Source organism: Hemitrygon akajei, chromosome 1 (genome assembly GCF_048418815.1).
Source record: "Hemitrygon akajei chromosome 1, sHemAka1.3, whole genome shotgun sequence".
In the NCBI taxonomy this organism is placed as follows: domain Eukaryota; kingdom Metazoa; phylum Chordata; class Chondrichthyes; order Myliobatiformes; family Dasyatidae; genus Hemitrygon; species Hemitrygon akajei.
Window position 1 is genome coordinate 68,899,563 of NC_133124.1, and position 20,597 is coordinate 68,920,159.

The 20,597-nt window shown below is 48.3% G+C and overlaps 2 protein-coding genes across 2 annotated transcripts in view; one reads left to right on the forward strand and one right to left on the reverse strand.

The window, feature by feature from the left end:
* LOC140731464 (dynein regulatory complex protein 11-like) overlaps window positions 1-16,547 on the forward strand; it is a 182,379-nt gene extending 165,832 nt beyond the window's left edge. Inside the window, exons 11-19 of the mRNA XM_073053341.1 lie at window positions 651-746; window positions 1,180-1,232; window positions 5,202-5,284; window positions 5,928-6,035; window positions 10,482-10,681; window positions 11,600-11,686; window positions 14,706-14,883; window positions 15,585-15,823; window positions 16,440-16,547. Coding sequence (XP_072909442.1) covers window positions 651-746; window positions 1,180-1,232; window positions 5,202-5,284; window positions 5,928-6,035; window positions 10,482-10,681; window positions 11,600-11,686; window positions 14,706-14,883; window positions 15,585-15,823; window positions 16,440-16,547 — 1,152 coding nt within the window. The remainder of the gene's footprint in view (window positions 1-650; window positions 747-1,179; window positions 1,233-5,201; window positions 5,285-5,927; window positions 6,036-10,481; window positions 10,682-11,599; window positions 11,687-14,705; window positions 14,884-15,584; window positions 15,824-16,439) is intronic.
* Window positions 1-20,597, reverse strand: part of LOC140727475 (voltage-gated inwardly rectifying potassium channel KCNH6-like) — a 286,713-nt gene that overhangs the window by 249,390 nt on the left and 16,726 nt on the right. Inside the window, exons 2-3 of the mRNA XM_073044805.1 lie at window positions 5,942-6,123; window positions 3,458-3,554 (exon numbers count right to left, since the gene is read on the reverse strand). The gene's annotated coding sequence lies outside the window, so the exon portion shown is untranslated. The remainder of the gene's footprint in view (window positions 1-3,457; window positions 3,555-5,941; window positions 6,124-20,597) is intronic.

Below are 20,597 nucleotides of genomic sequence, written 5' to 3' on the forward strand. Positions count from 1 at the left end.
AATATAGGACCTCTTCTGTGGGAACAAGACAGGACAAGTAACTGAGGTGGCAGTCAAGGAGCACTTTGGCTTTACTGACCATAATTCAAGTAGTTTTGAGATAGTGATGCAATAGGACAGATCCACAGGTTAAGGGTAGCCACCATGGTCGGCATGGACTGAATGATCAGAAGGGTCTGTGATAATGGCACTCAGCTTGCGGGTGGGGGTCAGGGGTCAGCTGTCATGTCAGAGTTAGGAGTGGATGGTAGGTGCAGTGGGCAGGGATCATAGCTGTTTTCAGAGGTCAGTGGTTTGATTTGGATTGAGGGTTAAAGGATAGATTGAATGTTGGGTCTGGAATTGGGTCAAGGGTTAAAGGTTGGGGTCAGAGTCAGGTGTTGGTCAACAGTCAGGGCACTGGTTGAAGTCAGGGGTTGAGGTTTGGGGTCAGTGTCAAAGTCAAGTGTTGGGTCACTGTTAGTGTTCGGGCACAAAGATTGAAGGTCAGGTATTGCGTCAGGGATCAGGCTTAGTGTTAGCCTATAGGGAAGGCAGGTGGGGCTCAGACAGGGTGACCTTGGGAGAGGAGTGGGGGGCCAACTGTATTGCAGACTCTAACACCCATGGGATCTGAATTCATTGCTGACAGTGACCTCTGACCCTGACAGGTGGATGAACTGATGAGGGAGGAGCTGAGGAATTTACGAATGGCGATTGAACAAGATTTCAGTGAACCACTCAAAGCGAAGCCCAAGCCAAAGAAGGTACGACAGGGTTCAGTGGTCACGGTGGAGTCAGACGCCACATCTATGTAACGTTATCCAGAACCCCAGCCACCCACCCCCTGGTCCCCATCTACCCCACATCCAGGATATCCCACCCCCTAGCCCTAGTATCAGTGGGTAGGGGATTGCGGAGTGGGGGGTAGGGTGTGACCGACATCTGAGGCTGGTCGACAGCGCCAGGCACCATCAGATTCAGCAATCCAGCTTTTTGCATCACCTGACCCTGATCCCCATGCACTCTGACCCATAACCCCCATTGCACTGATCCCTGTGCACTGTCCTCCTGACCACTGTGCACTGTAACTCTGAACTCTCTCTCTCTCACCCCCTCTCTCCCTCCCTCTCTCTCTCTCCCCACCTCCCCCTCTCCCTCTCTCTCTCTCCCCCTCTCTCACTCTCTCCCTGTCTCCAGAAAGGCAAAGATAAAGGTGCAAAGAAGAAGGACAAAGACCTGACGGCACACAGGTAACTGCACACCCATAGGTGCCCTGGGATCCCAGGTGGACCCCCAGAAAATGGTACCTCTGTCTCTGCCACTGGATCCCCTAGGATCCTTGTCTGTCTTCAGACCCTGCACATGGAAAGGGAAGGTGGGAGTGAGGAGAGAGAACAGGGTGGGAGTGAGGAGAGAGAACAGGGGAGGAGTGGGGAGATGGAAGGGATGGACAGGTAGGAGTGGGAAGGGATGAATGAGAGTGAGGAAGAGGGGAGGGTTGAAGTGTGAATGAGGAGGGGATGGGAGGAGGAGGGAATGGGGACCTGGGAGGGGTGGGTGTTAGTGGGGAAGATCAGCACAGACCAGTGAACTGCAGTGATGCCAACTGAAGGAGAAGCTCCCAACACTTTGTTTTCCCTCTATAATTTCTTAAGCATCGACCTGTGAAGGACCCTCATAAACCTCTCACACTCTAGCTCTACCCTACTGTCTCCTCTAACAACCATTCCTGATTGTTTCCTCCAACCTCCTGTTCTAGATTTTGTAGCTTTCTCAATTTTATGTCTATGGCTAATTTGGGAACATTAGGAACCTTTTTCCTTTGATTTTAAAATGTCTTTAATGACCACCTTTTAAATACACCATACTTCTTTTCCTGTTATGTTTTCTTGCTTTGTAAACAATGCATTAATTCTTTGAACATCAGCCCTTTGTCATTGTATTGAACAGGATGTGGGCTCACCTGCTCTCTCAAATACTGACCCCAGAACTTCACCCCCCACACTACTGATTGGCTCAGTTCAGTACACATTACAATACCCCAGGATCATTGTACTATCCTAATCCATGCCCCTCTAATAACTCAGTTCACACTCTACCCCATGTCATAGTTCCCATTTGTGGCCTGTGGGCATGGCCCTCCATACTCTATTCAAACTCATTCATTTTCCTCATATTGAGTATTTGGGGGCTTGTGCTTGGGATTGTTGTTGGGGCTTTGGGATAGGAGCATGGAATTTATATAATCTTCATAAAAGAAACACTCCACCCAGGAATCCTCTCTGCACCCTCTCCAGTGCAGTCACATTCTTCTTATAGTGTGGTGACCAGACTATATTCCAGCTGTGGCCCCAATTATAAAGTTGTACCATAACTTCTCTGCTATTGCCCCAGTTAACAAAAGCAAATAATCTGTTTGCTTTCTCCACCATCACTGCAATCTTCAGTGATCATTAGACTTGTCGACCAATGTTCCTCAGTGTTCACTCAGGCCCTGCCATTCGTGGTCTTTGTCCTATCCTCATTAGTCAGCCAGAAGAGTATCAGGATTAAATTCCATCTGCCCATCTTACCAATGGATCAGAATCGGAATCAGGTTTATCATCAATGACATACGTTGTGAAGTTTGCTGTTTGCGGCAGCAGTACAGTGCAATACATTAAAAATTACAAGTTACAATAAGTATATTAAAAATTACAAAATAAATAGTTGAAAGAGAGAGCAAAACCATGAGGAGGTGTTCATGAACCACTTAGAAATCTGATGCTGGGGGGGAAAGAAGCTGTTCCTAAAATGTTGAGTGGGGTCTTCAGGCTCCTGTACCTCCTCCCTGATGATAGTAATGAGAAGAGGGCTTGTCTTGGACAGTGAGAGTCCATAATGAGGGATACCATCTTCTTGAAGCATCACCTCTTGAAGATGTCCTCCGTGGTGGGGAGGCTAGTGACCATGATGGAGCTGACTGAGTTTACAATACTCAGGAGCTTAAAATCATCCCCTTTCCCATGATCGCCTTCCTGCCTATCAGCAACACCAATTTTTGTGAAAACAGCAAAACTAACAATCTGAGCTCTCTTTATCCATACCTAAATCATCATTGTACATAATAAAAGCAAGGGTCCCAGCACGGATTCCTCTTGTACACTGCTAATCACAGGCTTCCAGTCTCAATAGCAACTCTCCGTCACTGCCTTCTGCCTCCTGTCATGAGCCAGTTGAGGATCCATTTTGCCAACTTGGCCTGGATCCCTCGAGCTCTGATCTTCTCGACCAGTCTCACATCAAAAGCCTTACCAAAGTCCATTTGGACCATATTCACACTGTACATTTCATCATCTTCTTGAAAGAAAGTTCAATCAAATTGGTCAAGAGAATCACCTCTAACAAATTACCCCTCAACTATCAGGCTCTTCCACAAGAGGGGATAACTTCAATCACCTCAGCAGTGAGCTGATTCCACACCCTATGGACTCACCTTTAAGGACAGTTTGTTGTCTTTTGCACAGTGGATTGCTCATCCGTCTCTGTCGTGTGTGGTTTTTCATTGATTCTATCGTGTTTCTTTCTGTTTACTGTGAATGTCCACAAGAAAACGAATCTCAGGGTAGTATATGGTGACATGTAAGTACTTATAATAAATTTATGTTGAACTTTAAAATGCCTGCTATCTATTATTAATTCTAGCCTGTCCAAGTGCAGAATAATACCGTCCCTCAGAAGATTTTCCATTCCTCTTTTCCCAAACAGATCTCACTCTTTTCCTAGTTACCCTCTCTAGGCCATAATGTACAATGCTTTTGATTTTCAAAATTCATGCTGGGATTTCACATTGGGCTACGCTGTCGGGATTTCACATTGGGCTTTGCTGTCGGGGTTTCACGTTGGGCTATGCTGTCGGGGTTTCACGCTGGGCTATGCTGTCGGGGTTTCACGCTGGGCTAAGCTGTTGGGATTTCACGTTGGGCTTTGCTGTCGGGGTTTCACATTGGGCTTTGCTGTTGGGGTTTCACGCTGGGCTAAGCTGTTGGGATTTCACGTTGGGCTATGCTGTCGGGGTTTCACGCTGGGCTTTGCTGTCGGGGTTTCACGTTGGGCTATGCTGTCGGGGTTTCACGCTGGGCTATGCTGTCGGGGTTTCACGCTGGGCTAAGCTGTCGGGGTTTCACGTTGGGCTTTGCTGTCGGGGTTTCACGTTGGGCTTTGCTGTCGGGGTTTCAGGTTGGGCTATGCTGTCGGGGTTTCACGTCGGGCTATGCTGTCGGGGTTTCACACTGGGCTATGCTATCGGGATTTCACGTTGGGCTATGCTGTCCGGATTTCACGCTGGGCTATGCTGTCGGGATTTCACGCTGGGCTATGCTGTCGGGATTTCACGTTGGGCTATGCTGTCGGGGTTTCACGTTGGGCTTTGCTGTCAGGGTTTCACGCTGGGTTATGCTGTTGGGATTTCACGCTGGGTTATGCTGTTGGGATTTCACGCTGGGTTATGCTGTCGGGATTTCACGTTGGGTTATGCTGTCGGGATTTCACGTTGGGCTTTGCTGTCGGGGTTTCACGTTGGGCTATGCTGTCGGGGTTTCACGCTGGGCTATGCTGTCGGGGTTTCACGCTGGGTTATGCTGTCGGGGTTTCACGCTGGGCTATGCTGTCGGGGTTTCACGTCGGGCTATGCTGTTGGGATTTCACGCTGGGCTATGCTGTCGGGGTTTCACGCTGGGCTACGCTGTCGGGATTTCACGCTGGGCTTTGCCATCGGGATTTCACGTTGGGCTATGCTGTCGGGGTTTCACGCTGGGCTATACTGTCATGATTTCACGCTGGGCTATGCTGTTGGGGTTTCACGCTGGACTATGCTGTCGGGATTTCACATTGGGCTTTGCTGTCGGGATTTCACGCTGGGCTATGCTGTTGGGGTTTCACGCTGGACTATGCTGTTGGGGTTTCATGCTGGACTATGCTGTCCCTGGACTATGCTGTCAGGAATTCACGTTGAGCTATGCTGTCGGGAATTCACGTTGAGCTATGCTGTCGGGAATTCACGTTGGGCTATGCTATCGGGGTTTCACGTCGGGCTATGCTGTTGGGATTTCACATTGGGCTATGCTGTCGGGGTTTCACGTCGGGCTATGCTGTCGGGGTTTCACGTCGGGCTATGCTGTTGGGGTTTCACGTTGGGCTATGCTTTTGGGATTTCATGTTGGGCTCTGTGTGTCCCTTAGGACCCTGACCTCACTGTGCGACGAGCTGATCAAGCAAGGACTGATGAAAGCTGCACCCCATGTCCGTCTCTCCAATTATCTGGGTGAGTGAAGCTGGTGCATCGATGCGTGACCCCCGACCGCACCCCCTCACCTGATACTTCCTCATCTGCACTCTGACCCCTGACCTAAACCATCAGACACCTGACCTCTATGTATTTTTTTTATTGAAGTTCCTCATCAAACAAACATTTCCATAAGATGTATTTCAGACATTGTACATATATATCATATGATCATATATATCACAAATCTCCACAAAGTATTTATCTGAGGTATACACTTATAGAAAAGAGTGGAAAGAAAAAACAAGCAAAAGGAAAGAACTATGTACAAGTAGGGAGTGATCTTTTTTTTTACAACAGATTCATTGATTTGTGAGAATAAAATCAGGACTATGAGGCATTATGTAGTTAAACCATTTTTCCCAGTGTGAATCAGATTGTTCCATCTTATGATTAACAGATGCTGTTATCTTCTCTATTTTGTAAATGTCGACACCTGACCTCTAAATCCCGGCAATGAGAAACCAAATTGCTCCAAACTGTGATGGATGACACTGTCTATCAACCCAAACCCTTGCTTCCTCCCCCACCATCCTCCAGCCTCACATTCCTCACCTACTCCCTCAAACCCTCCCTCCCTATATAGCCCCCCTCTGACTGAAGCACTCCCTCCCTCCCACAGGAGACTTTGGTTACCTGGGCAGTTCTTTGTTGGCTGCCGACATCGAGCCTCAGCCCTCGCTTTGCGACATCCGGCAGATCATCACCATGTACGCCATCTTGCCGCTGGGTGAGTGGGAACAACACAGACAGCTGTGGGGTGAGGGGAGGGAGTGTGAGTTTGTGAGGGGTGGGGTGACACGATGACGATAGAAGGGCTGAGGGAGATCAAAGGTTCAGGAAAAAAAGTTTCAAAGGTTCATTTATTATCAAAGTGTAGAGGCAGTATACAGCTCTGAGATTTTTCTTCTCCAGATAGCCACAAAACCGAGGAAAAACCATGGAAGTCAATTCAGAGAAACAGCAAACCCACCATCCCCAGCCCGCACATAAAAGGATGACAACATGATTATCAATCCCCAAACCCTCTCCCCTGCACAAAATGCAAAAAGAACATCATCCTTCAAATTCCCCCCCCCCCCCACCACCACACAACACAAGAATATCGACCCCAAAATCCCCTCTCCCGCACCAAAGAAACAAGAATGGGCAAAAACACAGAATATAAAAACTGTAAAACAGAAAAAAAATCCATAGTCTATAGTCCAAATCCATATCCATAAACGCAGATAATCCCGGTAACATCATCTGGGCACAGGCTTCCCTCTCCAGCACATGGTGCTGGGGGATGTTGGTGTGGGTCTATGAGGTTAAGGGAGACTTTGGAGATGATAGACCAAGTCAGCTGCTCTATCCTAGTCCACTAGATGAAGTACCTCATCGTCCCACTCCCACACCCCGTCTTCTGTCCCCACTCACCTCAATTACCTCCTCCTCTGTCTGCATCTGGGTTACATCTTCGGACTGTATCCGGGCAGGTGAAGGGATTGGGTCTGTATCAAGTTTGCAAGTCATAGAATCATAGAGCACTACAGCACAGAAACAAGCTCTTCAGCCCATCGAGCCCATGCCAGAGTATTGTTCTGCCTAATCCCATCGACCCCCTCCTGGACCATATCCCACCATATCCCTCCCATCCATGTTCTTATCTAAACTTCTCTTAAATGTTGCATTCAAACCCACATCACCCTCTGACTAAAGAGTTCCCTCTCAGGTCCCACCTAACTATTTCACCATTCACCCACCTCTACTAGTGTCGCCTAATAACAGTGGGAAAAGCCTGCTTGAATTTACACTTTCTATACCTTTATCTGGGTGGCTGGTGAACATACGTCTCTACCAAAGGAGGTGTAAGGTGTTCTTCCCTTTTGCTAGGCTGCAGGTCACCCTTGGGCAAGGTGTAGCACCTGTTTAGCTCCCCGATCAGGGTCACATGAAGCATAGGAGCATGTGGTGGATGGTCATTTGAGCAGCTGGTGCATATCTCAATTCCTCATTATACCACTGCTAATGCCAGGTGGACAATCTCTGAAGAGTATTGATAATGGCTTGGGTCACCTGTCTTATAAAAACACTGCCCAGAACTTGAACAATGGCAAACTCTGTAGAGCAATTTGCCAAGAACAATCAAGGTCATAGGTAAGACCATGATCACCCATGACATACGATACTGCACATAATAATGATGATGACACCTTTATTAGATCTCCCTTCATTCTCCTACACTTCAGGGAAATAATGTACTAATCTTTTCAACCTTTCTGTATAACTCCCAGCAACGTTCTTATAAATGTTCTCTACACTCTTTCAGTCTTATTAATACCTTTACTATACATACTATACAAACTGCAGACAACAATCCAAATTTGGCCTCACCAATGTCTTGTACACCTTCAGCATACCATCCCAGCTCCTCTACTCAATAGTCCTGATGAAGGGTCTTGGGCCAAAACATCCACTGTTTATTCCTTTTTTATAGATGCTGTCTAACACACTGATTTCCTCCAGCATTTTGTGTGTGTTGATCTGGATTTCAAGCATTTGCAGAATCTCATGTATTTATCCTCTACTCAATACTCTGATTTATGAAAGCTAATGTGAAAGCAATGGAAGCTCATGAAAGCAATGCTCTCTTTATAATCCTATCTACCTGTGAAATCACTGTGTTCCCAGATCTCTCTGATCTACCATACACCTCAGTGCCCTACTATTCACTGTGTAAGTCCTACCCCAATTTGTCCTACCAAAATGCAACACCTTATCTGCATTAAATTCCATCTGCCATTTTTCCTGCAGGTCCAGATCCAACTTCAAGTTTTGATAGCCCTCCTCGCTGCCCACTATGCCCCCATTCTTGGTGTCATCCGCAAATGTATTGATCCATTTGACCACATTATCATCCCAATCATTGATACAGATGATGAACAGACACAGAATCAATCAGTATGGCATACCACTAGTCACAGGCCTCCATTCAGAGAGTAAACCATCATCCCCAACTCTCTGGCTACCCCCACAAAGCCAATGTTGATTCCAATTTAATATCTCATCCTGAATGCCAAGCAACTGAACCTTCATGACCAGCCTCCCATATGGAACTTTGTCAAAGGCCTTACTAAAGTCCATGTAGACATCATTCACTGTCTTTCCTTCATCAAGGTGAAGGGACTGGGTCTGTATCAGGGTTACATGTCAAGCCATTTGGTCTGTATCAGGGTTACAGGTGAACAGACTGTGTCTGTATCAGGACTAGAGGTGAAGGGATTGAGCCTGTATCAGGGTTATAGGTCATAGACTCATAGAGCAGTATGCCCCATCTATTCCTTGCCAAACTGTTATGCAGCTAGTCCCATTGACCCCCCACCTGGACCATATCCCTCCATACTCCTCGTATCCATGTACTTATCCAAACTTCTCTTAGGTGTTGGAATTGAACCTGCATCTACTTCCACTGGCAGCTCAAACCAGGCTCACACCACCCTCTGAGTAAAGAAATCCCCCTCGCATTGCTTTTAAACATTTCACCTTAACCTATGACCTCTCATTCTAGACTTGTCCAAAATCAGTGGGGAGAAAAAGCCTGCTTGCATTTACACTTTCAATACCCCTCATAATTTTGTATACCTCTACCAAATCTCCTCTCATTCTCCTATGCTCCAGGGAATAAAGTCCTAACCTATTCAACCTTTCCCTGTAACTTGGGTCCTCAGGTCCCAGTGACATCCTTGTAAAATTTCTCTGTATTCTTTCAAATGTATTTGCATCTTTCCTGTAGGTAGGTGACCAGAATTGCACACAATACTCTAAGTTAGGCCTCCACAACGTTTCATACAACTTCAACATAACATCCCAACTCCTGTACACAATATTCTAATTTATGAAAGTCAATGTGCTCTTTTTACAACCGTGTGCAGTTTCTATCTACCTGTGATGCCACTTAAAAGGAACCAATGTACAGTATCTGTATTCCCAGATTCCTCTGTCCCACCACACTCCTCAGTGCCTTACCAGTCAGTGTAAGTCCTACCTTGGTTTGTCCTCCCAAAATGCAACAACTTACACTGATCTGCATTAAAATTTGCAGCCTATTCTTCCAGCTGATCCCACTTCCTTCCCCGACATCTCATCCACAAGTTTGCTGACCCATTTTACATTATCATCCACATTGACAGGGTTGACAAACAACAGACTCACCACCAATCCACATAGACAACATCCACTGCCCTTCCTTCATCAACATGAAAGGAATAGTCGGCATCAGGGTGACAGGTGAACTGACTGGGTCTGTATCAGGACTATAGGTGAAGGGACTGGGTTTGTATCAGGATTACAGGGGAAAGACAGGAACTGTATCAGGATTACAGGTGAAGGGACTGGGTCTGTATCAGGATTACAGGTGAAGGAAATGGGTCTGTATCAGGACTATAGGTGAAGGAACTGGGTCTGTATCAGGATTATAGGTAAAGGGACTGGGTCTGTATCAGAATTACAGGTGAAGGAACTGGGTCTGTGTCAGGATTATAGGTGAAGGAACTGGGTCTGTATCAGGATTATAGGTAAACTAACTGTGTCTGTACCAGAATTACAGGTGAACTGACTGGGTCTGTAACAGGATTACAGGTGAAGAGACTGGGTCTGCATCAGGATTACAGGTGAAGGGACTGGGTCTGCATCAGAATTACAAGTGAACTAACTGGGTCTGTATCAGGATTACAGGTGAACTGACTGGATCTGTATCAGGACTACAGGTGAAAAGACTAGGTCTGTATCAGTATTACAGGTGAACTGACTGAGTCTGTATCAGGATTACAGGTGAAGGGCTGGCTCTGTACGAGGTTTACAAGTGAACTAATGGTCTGTATCAGGATTATAAGTGAACTGACTGAGTCTGTATCAGGATTATAGATGAAATGACTGGGTCTGTATCAGGATACAGGTGAACAGACTGGTTCTGTAACAGGTTTACAGGTGAAAGGACTGGGTCTGCATCAGAATTACAAGAGATTGACTGGGTCTCTATAAAGATTACAGGTGAATTGAGTGGGTCTGTAATGGAGTTACAGCTGAAGGGACTGTATCTGAATCAGTGTTACAGTTGAACTGTCTGTATCAGGATGACAGGTGAACAGACAGGACACCACTCTATGACAATTCTCTCTTTTGCTCCGTTATACAGGTTCGCAGACACTCCACGAGAAGGCTCCCCTGGTGCGCTCCATTCTCCTGGCCGGACCACCAGGGGTGGGCAAGAGGATGCTGGTGCACTGCATCTGCACTGAAACCGGTGCCAACCTGTTTGACCTCTCCGCTAAGAACATTGCTGGCAAATACCCCGGCAAAGCAGGGCTGCAGATGATGCTTCATATGGTCCTCAAGGTGGGAGGGGCTCACCCCAGTGAAGGGGGAAGGAAAGTGTGGGAAAGGGAGTGGAAGAGGTGGTGGGAGGTAGGGGTGGAGAGGGAGGAAGGGTAGGAGAAAAGGTGGGAGCAGAGCAGAAGGGAAGGTAGAACCTGGTGAGAAGGACATAAGATAGTGAGGGTAAGGAAGGTGGTGGGGAGAGATTGGTGTGCTGTCACATTTAATGTTGATAAAACAGAATGGGTGGGCCATTCAGCCCTTCTTTGCCTGATAGCTCCTCCACTTCCAGCTGAGAACATTCCCTGTGAAGTATCAGACTGGGCCAGGAAAACTTCCAGAGCTTGGAGGGACGGGGACAACCACAACCTGAGGGGAAATGGATCTGACCAGAGGGTAACAGCACAGGATGGGAATGTGTGCAGTTCCGAAAGAAAACTCAGCGTCAGTCACTGCCCCACAGGAGAAGTGGGATTGTACCGGAGAAGGAACATAGATTCACATGAGCGACAGAGATTCACTTATGGGGCCATATCAGAAAGAGGACATGAATTCACAGAGGGGACAGGGATTCACCAGGACTTCACTGGGAGTGCAGACACTCCTGTGGGGATAAACTGGAGGAGCCAGGATTGTTGTCTGTGTAGGGGAATGGGGCTGAGGGAGAGGGTCCCTGGGCCACCTTAAATGGTGGGGGTAAGGGGCTGACCCGGTGCCAGGTGTGTGTGTGTGTGTGTGAGTGTGTGCATGCGCGTGCGCGTGCGCGAGTGTGTGTGTGTGTGTGTGTGTGTGTGTGTGTGTGTGTGTGTGTGTGTGTGTGTGTGTGTGTGTGTGTGTGTGTGTGTGTGTGTGTGGGTGCGTGCATGCGTGCGTGCGCTGACTGGGATAGCATATCTATAACAGGCTGAATGACCAGCTACTGTGCTCTGGCCCAAGCAGGTGGCGAAGCTGCTGCAACCTTCAGTCCTGTGGATTGATGATGCAGAGAAAACGTTCCTCAAGAAAGTGAGCAAAGAGGCGAGGGCGGTAAGTCCAACTCAGGCCCACAGCAGCCTCCTTTTCTCCCTCTCTGTCCATCCTTCTGCTCCTCCCCACCTTCTCTCTCTCCTCCTCTCTTTCCTCCGTCTGTCCCTCCTTCCCCTCCCTCCCTTTGTCCCTTCTTCCCCTCCTCCCCACCCAAACCCCCTCTCCCTTCCTCCACTCCCTCTCACCCTCACCCTCTTTCTCTCTCTCCACACTCTCATTACTCCCCTCTCCCTGCCTCTCCACCTTCCACTACTCCCCACCATCATCTCACTACATCCCTCACTCCTCTCCATCCCCACCTACCCTCTCCTCCCTCCCTCTCCTCCATTTTTCACTCACCTCCTCCCTCACCCACCATTCCTACCCTACCTTTAACCACCCCTCCTCTCTCCCTTCCACTTCACCCTTTCTACTTCCCCTCTTCCTCCTCCCCTCCATCCCTTTCCCTCCCACTCTCCCTCTCCCTTGTTACCTTCAGACCCCTGACCTAACCCCTTGTAGCTGTCCAGCGTCCCCATCAGCCACTGCCGGGTCAGGGGTCCAGGTGTCCTGGGAATGAGTCGGGAAGTGTGGTTCCTGGGATGGGTGACAGTGGAAACACAACATTTTCCTCCACACACATATAACCAGACCCGGGAGGGCAGAGGGGTCCAGGTGTCCTGGGAATGAGTCGGGAAGTGTGGTTCCTGGGATGGGTGACAGTGGAAACACAACATTTTCCTCCACACACATATAACCAGACCCGGGAGGGCAGAGGGGTCCAGGTGTCCTGGGAATGAGTCGGGAAGTGTGGTTCCTGGGATGGGTGACAGTGGAAACACAACATTTTCCTCCACACACATATAACCAGACCCAGGAGGGCAGAGGGGTCCAGCGCAGCACTCTCTCAAACTGTGGATTCAGATGGAGGAACTGCAGAGGCTGGGCAGGGTGCCGGGGGGTGGCTGAGAGCAGGAAAACCAGTGCTGGGGGTGGTGGGGGAGGTAAAGACCAGTTAGAAGCAGAGCTGAATGGCCTCCTCCTGCTCCATCATTCCTGGTCATACCAAGACCACACGATCACCCATTGCTGTGGAAAGGGACCTCTTCACAATCCCACCACTATGTTCCTGGGGAGTGGACTCCCATGCCACCCCCTGTCCCTTTAGAAGGGAACCCCCCCCCCCACCCTACCTTCTCTACAACCCCAACATCCAGTCACTAATGGAGGGCACTTCTCCCCACCCTCACCTCAGGCCCTGTAGGAGGGTACCTCTCCACCTTGTACCTATGGGAGGCAACATCCCCACCTGCACCCTCCCACCCCCATCCCTGTTCTTCACCAACCTCCCAACCACAGCCCTCACTCACATCTCTCCACCATCCCATACATTCTCATTCTCTCTCCCTCTCCCTCTCTCTCCATTCGGCACCAGTACTGAACCAGAGAGGGACTTGCATCACTGAGAGAGGCTGAGGTGACAGAGGAACACGCGGGAGATTCTCACAATTGGGCTGGGAACATTCTCACTGGGGATGGGCTGGCTAGTTGGGACAGAGAATGATGTGGGAGCGATCGGAGACTGTAGGAGGCACATCTGGCCAAATTCGATACAGAGAGAAGGAGCTGGGAGTGGGGGGAGGATGACACAAAACAGTGACTGCATGTCATTGGACAGCAGCAGGTGGGACTGACCGGGGAACAGGGACACTCCAACAGCTCCTATGGCTATGGTCACGTAGGTGGAAGGAGCTGGCAGAGCATCAGTAGGGGTAGAAACCATGGAGGAAATGAGGACCAACAGGCAGCGAGTGCAGGGAACATCCAGCTCACACAGTGGATAAATCTGCAGGCTAGGGCAGCCTGGATCCCAATATACAAAACAGAGTTCAACGGTGACAGTGTGGTGATAGGGTGATTACAGTGTAGGGAGAAGAGCTAACTGTGATACAGTTGTTCAGGTGTGTGGACATTCAGAAAACATTAAACATGGAACAGTACACCACAAGAACAGGCCCTAACAAAGGTAGTAACTGATTTAGTAATGAAATGCCCATCTAAACTAATCCCTTCCACGCACACAATGTCCATATCCGTCCATTCCTGCACATTCCTGCCTATATAACAGCCTCTTAAACACCTCTGTCATATCTGCCCCCACCATGACTCCTGGCAGAGCATTTCAAAAACTTACCCCACACATCTCTCACCTCAAACAGAGGCCCTCTAGCATTTCAACCCTAGGGAAAAGACACTGGTAGTCTTCTGTATCCCTGCCTCTCATAATTTTATAAACCTCTATCAAGCCTCCCCTCTGCCTAATGCTGCTCTAGAGTAAACAGCCCAAGTTTGTCCAACCTCTCCTTATAGCTCATGCTCCCTAATCCAGGCAGCTTCTCCAAAGCTCCACACACTTCCTGTAACAGGGTGGCTGGTCAGAAACGTGCAGTAGGTGAGCATTACAGTAATTACGGCAATGAGTGGACAGAGACAGGTTGAGTGGGTAGGACAAAATGACCCATGCTCAGCCCCACTGACACTGTGAAGGGTGGGTCCCTGAATAGTTCTGGGGATAGGGATTTTTACTCTGAGGCAGAAGAAGGCAGGAGATTCCTGGGGCAAAGGCTGAGGGGTGGGGAGAGACTTCCCACACACAGGACGGATGAATGGAACTTGCCACAGGGTAGGTCAGAGTGCTGGAGGGAAGGTGCAGAAGGTAGTCAGAGAAGGGTGAGAGGATTAACAGGGTGGAAGGCTGGTGACAAAGGGAGAGTGTACGGTGAAGTGTCACTAGGAGTGGGAGGTGGTGGGTGGGAGTGTGGTAGAACATATGCCAGTGATATTAAACCTGGCGGAGTGGTGTCTGAGGCAGTGTCCCTATGTATGGGAGGTGGTGGGGTTGGTGTGTATAAGGGTTGGTTAACAGGGAGGGTACAGGGTGTGGGGTGATATCTGTAAGTGGCTGGTGCTGGAGGGGGGAGTATTGGCAGTGGGTGGGAGCCTGTCAGAGCCCACAGTGACCCCCACCTCTGGGGAACAGCTGGAGCCAAAGCGCCTGCGGAAGGAGCTGCCAAAGCTGCTGAAACGGATCGGGACAGTGGACAGACTGCTTCTGATCGGGACCACATCGCGACCCTTCGACGCTGATCCCCGGCCCTTCTTCCGGGTGTATGAGCACATCATCCCCATACCCCGCCCAGACTACTCGTCCCGGATCCGTGAGTGCCCCCCACGGGAGGCTGGAAGGGGGATGGCCAGGGGAAGGTGTGGGATAGGAGAGAGTTGGCGAGAAGAGGAATTAGGGGAGAGGAACGGGATTAGAGGAGGGGTGGGGTGGGGAATGGGGAATGAGTAGAAGGGTGAGGGGATGGGGTGTGCTGTGGGGTGGGACAATGTGGGGTCCTCCTCCTCACTCCTTCCACCCTCGCTATGACCCCCCACACCCCATTACAAAACAGAGCTCCTCACCACCTCCCACCCTGTCTGGGAAGTGGGTGTTATAGACACTATGGTTGGTTGACGTTACCCGGCTGGCTGATGTGGGCGGACCAGGATCCTACAGCGTGCCCTGGGTGGTGCTGGGTGCTGGGCGAGGCAGGGGCAGAAACATGCTCCGACAGTGGTCTGTGAGGATGGGCTTTATATGGTGTCTGTGGCAACGTGATCTGACTGGGCAGGGGCGGTGTCTGTTGGGAGAGCAGGGTCCATGGGTGGCGACGCACATGTAGGGTGGGGTCTGTAGCGAGGGAGGGGGACTTCTGGGGTGCCGTGCTCTGACAGGGAAGGGAGGGAATGGGAGATCTGAAGAGTGTGGGGAGGGGTTTTTCAGGTGTGAACATCTGGGAAGCCGTGCTCTGTGAGAGAGCTCTGCTCTGACTGTCTGCCGCTTCCCCTTCCCCACCCCCACCACCCATGGCAGTGATCTGGAAGAAGCTGGTGGAACAGCAGGGAGTGGCAGTGAGCAGCCCCCTGGAGCTCAGCTCACTGGCCCGGATTTCCGACGGTTACACCCCAGGACAGTTGGTCCAGGCAGTGCAGACCATGCTGAATGAACAACGACTGCGGCCACACACACCCACACCCCTGACTGCATACAGCTTCATCCGCACCCTCAGCAGCATCACTCCTATCTACGTAGACGAGGAAGAAGCCTTCAGGGTATGGAGGGGGGCGTGGAATGTAAGGGAAGTGGTGGATGGGGGACGGGTATAGAGCAGAGGGGAGAAAGGAGGGTGGTGGAGGACAGGGAGGGATTAGGTGCAAGGGGATGGAGTGAGAGTAGGAGGGAGAGAAAGAGGGAGGAGAGAGAGAGCGGGAGGGAGAGAGAGAGGGAGGAGGGAGATAGAGAGGAGGGAGGTAGTAAGAGGGTGAGTGGGAGGAGAAATAGTCAGATGGAAGGGGAGGAGGAAGCAGGGTGATTGGAGAGAAATACAAAGGAGATGGAGAAATAGGTGAGTGAGAGAAGATGGAGACGGGGAGAGATGCTGGAGAGACGGTGGGACTAATGCAGGAGGAAGAAGAGTTTTGGAGAGATATTATTTCTCTCTCTCTCCTATCGCCCCTCTCTCTCTATCTCTATCTATCTCTCTCATGCCCTCTCTCTTTTGCTCTTTCTCATCCCCTTACCTTCAACCTCCCCCCTCTCTCTCATCCCCTCTCTCGCTCTCATCCTTTCTCTCGCTCTCATCCCCGTTCCCTCACTCTCTCTCCCTCTCCCTCTCCCCCCCTCCCCCCCATGCTCTCCATCACTAATGCTGTGTCCCTGCTCCCCTAGAACTGGTTTGCTAAGACCCCCCTGATGAAGGCAATTCTGAAGATCCGTCGGGAGAAACAGAAATCTGAGCAGGAGGCAGCAGAGAAGGAGGAGAAGAAGAGGAGATGAGGGACCTTGGAGCCAGTGGCCCCACTGCCCTGGGATAACACAGATTCTGAAATAAAGAGATTGATTTTACAGAGTTACTAAGTGACGAAGCACAGCAACAGGTCCTTCAGCCCATCATGATCATGCTGACCATTGGAAACCCCAGTCCTTCCTGCTGATTCCAGTGTGGTCTCAAACACTGTGGGAGTCCCTGCCTCCCCACCCCTTCACCACCTCAGGGAGTGTGGTCCAGGTCCCACCCCCTTGGGGGAGAAAGCTCTTACCCCAACCCTAAACTGATGTCCTCTGGTTTTAGAAACCTCTGCCATGGGAACAGTTTCCCAATTTCTACTCTATCTATGCTCCTTATGATTTTTCACACCTTAGTCAGATTCCCCCTCAGCCACCTCTGCTCCAAGGAAAACAGACCATGCTTCTCTACCCTCAACCATATCCTTCCTGTTGTATGCTGACCACATGTACTTTGAGTAACCATATAACCATATAACAATCACAGCACGGAAACAGGCCATTCCGGCCCTCCTAGTCCATGCCGAACTCTTAATCTCACCTAGTCCCACCTACCCGCACTCAGCCCATAACCCTCCACTCCTTTCCTGTCCATATACCTATCCAATTTTACCTTAAATGACACAACTGAACTGGCCTCTACTACTTCTACAGGAAGCTCATTCCACACAGCTATCACTCTCTGAGTAAAGAAATACCCCCTCGTGTTTCCCTTAAACTTTTGCCCCCTAACTCTCAAATCATGTCCTCTCGTTTGAATCTCCCCTACTCTCAATGGAAACAGCCTATTCACGTCAACTCTATCTATCCCTCTCAACATTTTAAATACCTCGATCAAATCCCCCCTCAACCTTCTACGCTCCAATGAATAGAGACCTAACTTGTTCAACCTTTCTCTGTAACTTAAGTGCTGAAACCCAGGTAACATCCTAGTAAATCGTCTCTGCACTCTCTCTAATTTATTGATATCTTTCCTATAATTCGGTGACCAGAACTGTACACAATATTCCAAATTTGGCCTTACCAATGCCTTGTACAATTTTAACATTACATCCCAACTTCTGTACTCAATGCTCTGATTTATAAAGGCCAGCATTCCAAAAGCCTTCTTCACCACCCTATCTACATGAGACTCCACCTTCAGGGAACTATGCACTGTTATTCCTAGATCTCTCTGTTCCACTGCATTCCTCAATAATGCCCTACCATTTACCCTGTATGTTCTATTTGGATTATTCCTGCCAAAATGTAGAACCTCACACTTCTCAGCATTAAACTCCATCTGCCAACGTTCAGCCCATTCTTCTAACCGGCATAAATCTCCCTGCAAGCTTTGAAAACCCACCTCATTATCCACAACACCTCCTACCTTAGTATCATCAGCATACTTACTAATCCAATTTACCACCCCATCATCCAGATAATTTATGTATATTACAAACAACATTGGGCCCAAAACAGATCCCTGAGGCACCCCGCTAGTCACCGGTACTATACTATAACAGCTCTGCTCAGATTACCAATGAATCAGTAGTAATATGTTCTGTGCAAATTGCCAAAGGATCAATAACAATCTGCTCTGTCCAGGTTACCAATGGATCAATTATAATATGCTCTGCCCATATTACCTATGGATCAATAATAATCTACTCTTCCCAGATTACTAATAGATCAATAATGATCTACTCTTACCAGATTACCAATGGATCAATCAATAACAATTTGCTCTGCCCAGATTACCAATGGACCAAGATAATCCTGTACCTATGTTCATCCAATTCACTGTTAACACCATCAAAGTCGGTGTAATCTGCAATTTTATTGATTACACCCCTTGCCTTCATATCCACATTCTTTGTGGAATGGAAACAGGAGCAGGAGGATCATAAAACACAAGAGATTCTGAAGATGTCGGAAATACAAAGCAACACACACAAAGTGTTGGAGAGATGCAGCAGGTCCAGCAGCATCTATGGAGAGATATAAAGAGTTAACATTTTGGGCTGAGACCCTTCATCAGGTCTGTCAAATGTCTGCACACCTCCGCCTCTGGCAACCTGTCCCAGGCACTCACCATTAAATAAAAACTGGGCCCACATATCTCCTTTAAACTTTCCCTACTTCCTTTCTCCTTAAATGTCATGTGTCTGACATTCCTACCCTGAGAAAAAAAAGCTCAAGACTATCTACCCTGTCTGTGCCTTTCATAATCTTATAAACCTCTATCAGATCTCCCCTCAAACATCCAGAGAAAACAACCCCCCAGGTTTGTCCAACCCCTCCAACCCAGGCAATATCCTGCAGATGGAGTTTAATCTGGGCAAATATGAGATGTTGTATTTTGGGATGCCAAATGAAAAGAGAAAGTATAGAATTAATATAGATGCCTTAATAGCATTGAAGTACAGAGAGGTCTTGGGGTCCAAGTCCATAGTTCACTAGAAGTGGATATGGAGTTAAAGAGGCATACGGCAGGCTTACCTTCATTGGTGAAGGTGCTGAGTATAAATGTAATGCTGCAGTTTGTCAGTCTGCACTGGGAGTATTGTATACAATTTTGGTTGCCCCATCGTAGAAAAGATGTGGAGAGGGTGTTAAAGAGGTTTCCCAGGACGCTGCCTGGATTAGAGGGTATGAACTGCAAATAGTTGGACAAACTTGAGTTGCTCTCCCTCAAGTGTCAGAGGGTAAAGGAAGGCCTGATAGAGTTTATAGGAAAGGCACAAATAGAGCAGGCAGTCTTTTTCTAAGGGTAGAAATGTCAAACACCAAAGGATATGCTTTTAAGGTTCAAGTTAGGAAGTTTAAAGGGGAAGTGAGAGGCATGGTTTTTTACACAAAATGGTAGGTGTCTGGAATTGATTACCGAAGTAGCAATAGAAGCAGGCAGTTTGCTGGAATTTAAGCCGCTTTTAGATAGACACAAAATTATTAAGGGAATGGATGACACACAGGAGGAGAACAACATTTGCCATCAAGATCAGTACAAAATCATGGGCTGAATGGCCTGTCCAGTGCTGTATTGTTTTATGTTCTATCCTAGTAAACCATTTTGTACCCTCTCCACATTCTCCATATCCTCCCTGTAATGGGATGACCAGAGCTGCAGATAACGCTCCATGTGTGACTGAACCCAAAGTTTTATGCAGCTGCAATAACTTCCTGATTTACACATGGTGCCCTGACCAACACTGTATGCCTTCTTTACCACTTTTAGGGTCTATGGACTTGGACCCCCAAAATCCCTCTGTATATTAATGTTGTTAAAGGTCATACTGTATACTTAAAAGGTTGTACTGTATTCTGTAAACTATATACTTTCCCTTATATTTGATCTCCCAAAATGTAACACCTCACATTTATCTGGACTAAACTGTATAGTAAATGGACTCTTTGCATTTGATCTTCCAAAGGGCAATACTTTACATTTGGCCAGGTTAATTTTCATCTGCTATTTCTCCACCCATAATTGCAAACTGATCTACATCCTACTGTTCCTTTAACTTTCTTCTGCGCCATCCACAACATCACTAGTCTTTGTATCATCTGTGAATTTACTAACTCACCCACCTACATTTTCATCCAGCCTGACATGAGTAGTGGGTAAATTATTGGAAGATACTTTAAAGGACACAATATAAGAGTTGGATAGACATTAAGGATAGTCAACACAGCTCTGTGCATGGTAGGTCATTTCTGACCAACTTTAGAGTTGTTCAAGGAGGTTACCAGGAATGTTGATGAAGGAAAGGCAGTGGGCATTGTCTACGTTGACTTTAGCAAGGCCTTCCTCTGACAAGGTCCCGCATGGAAGGCTGGTCACTTGGTGTAGTAACAAATTGGATTCAACATTGATCCAGTAATCTAGATTCCATCTAGTGGTCAAAATGCATTAGTTTCAAAGTAAATATGGAAAATAATATGTCGTCTGCGGGTTGAGATTGTAAATTGGAGAAAGACAAATTTTGATGGTATCAGAAAGATCTGGCAAGTGTGGATTTGGGCAGGCTGTTTTCTGTCAAAGCTGCACTTGGTAAGTTG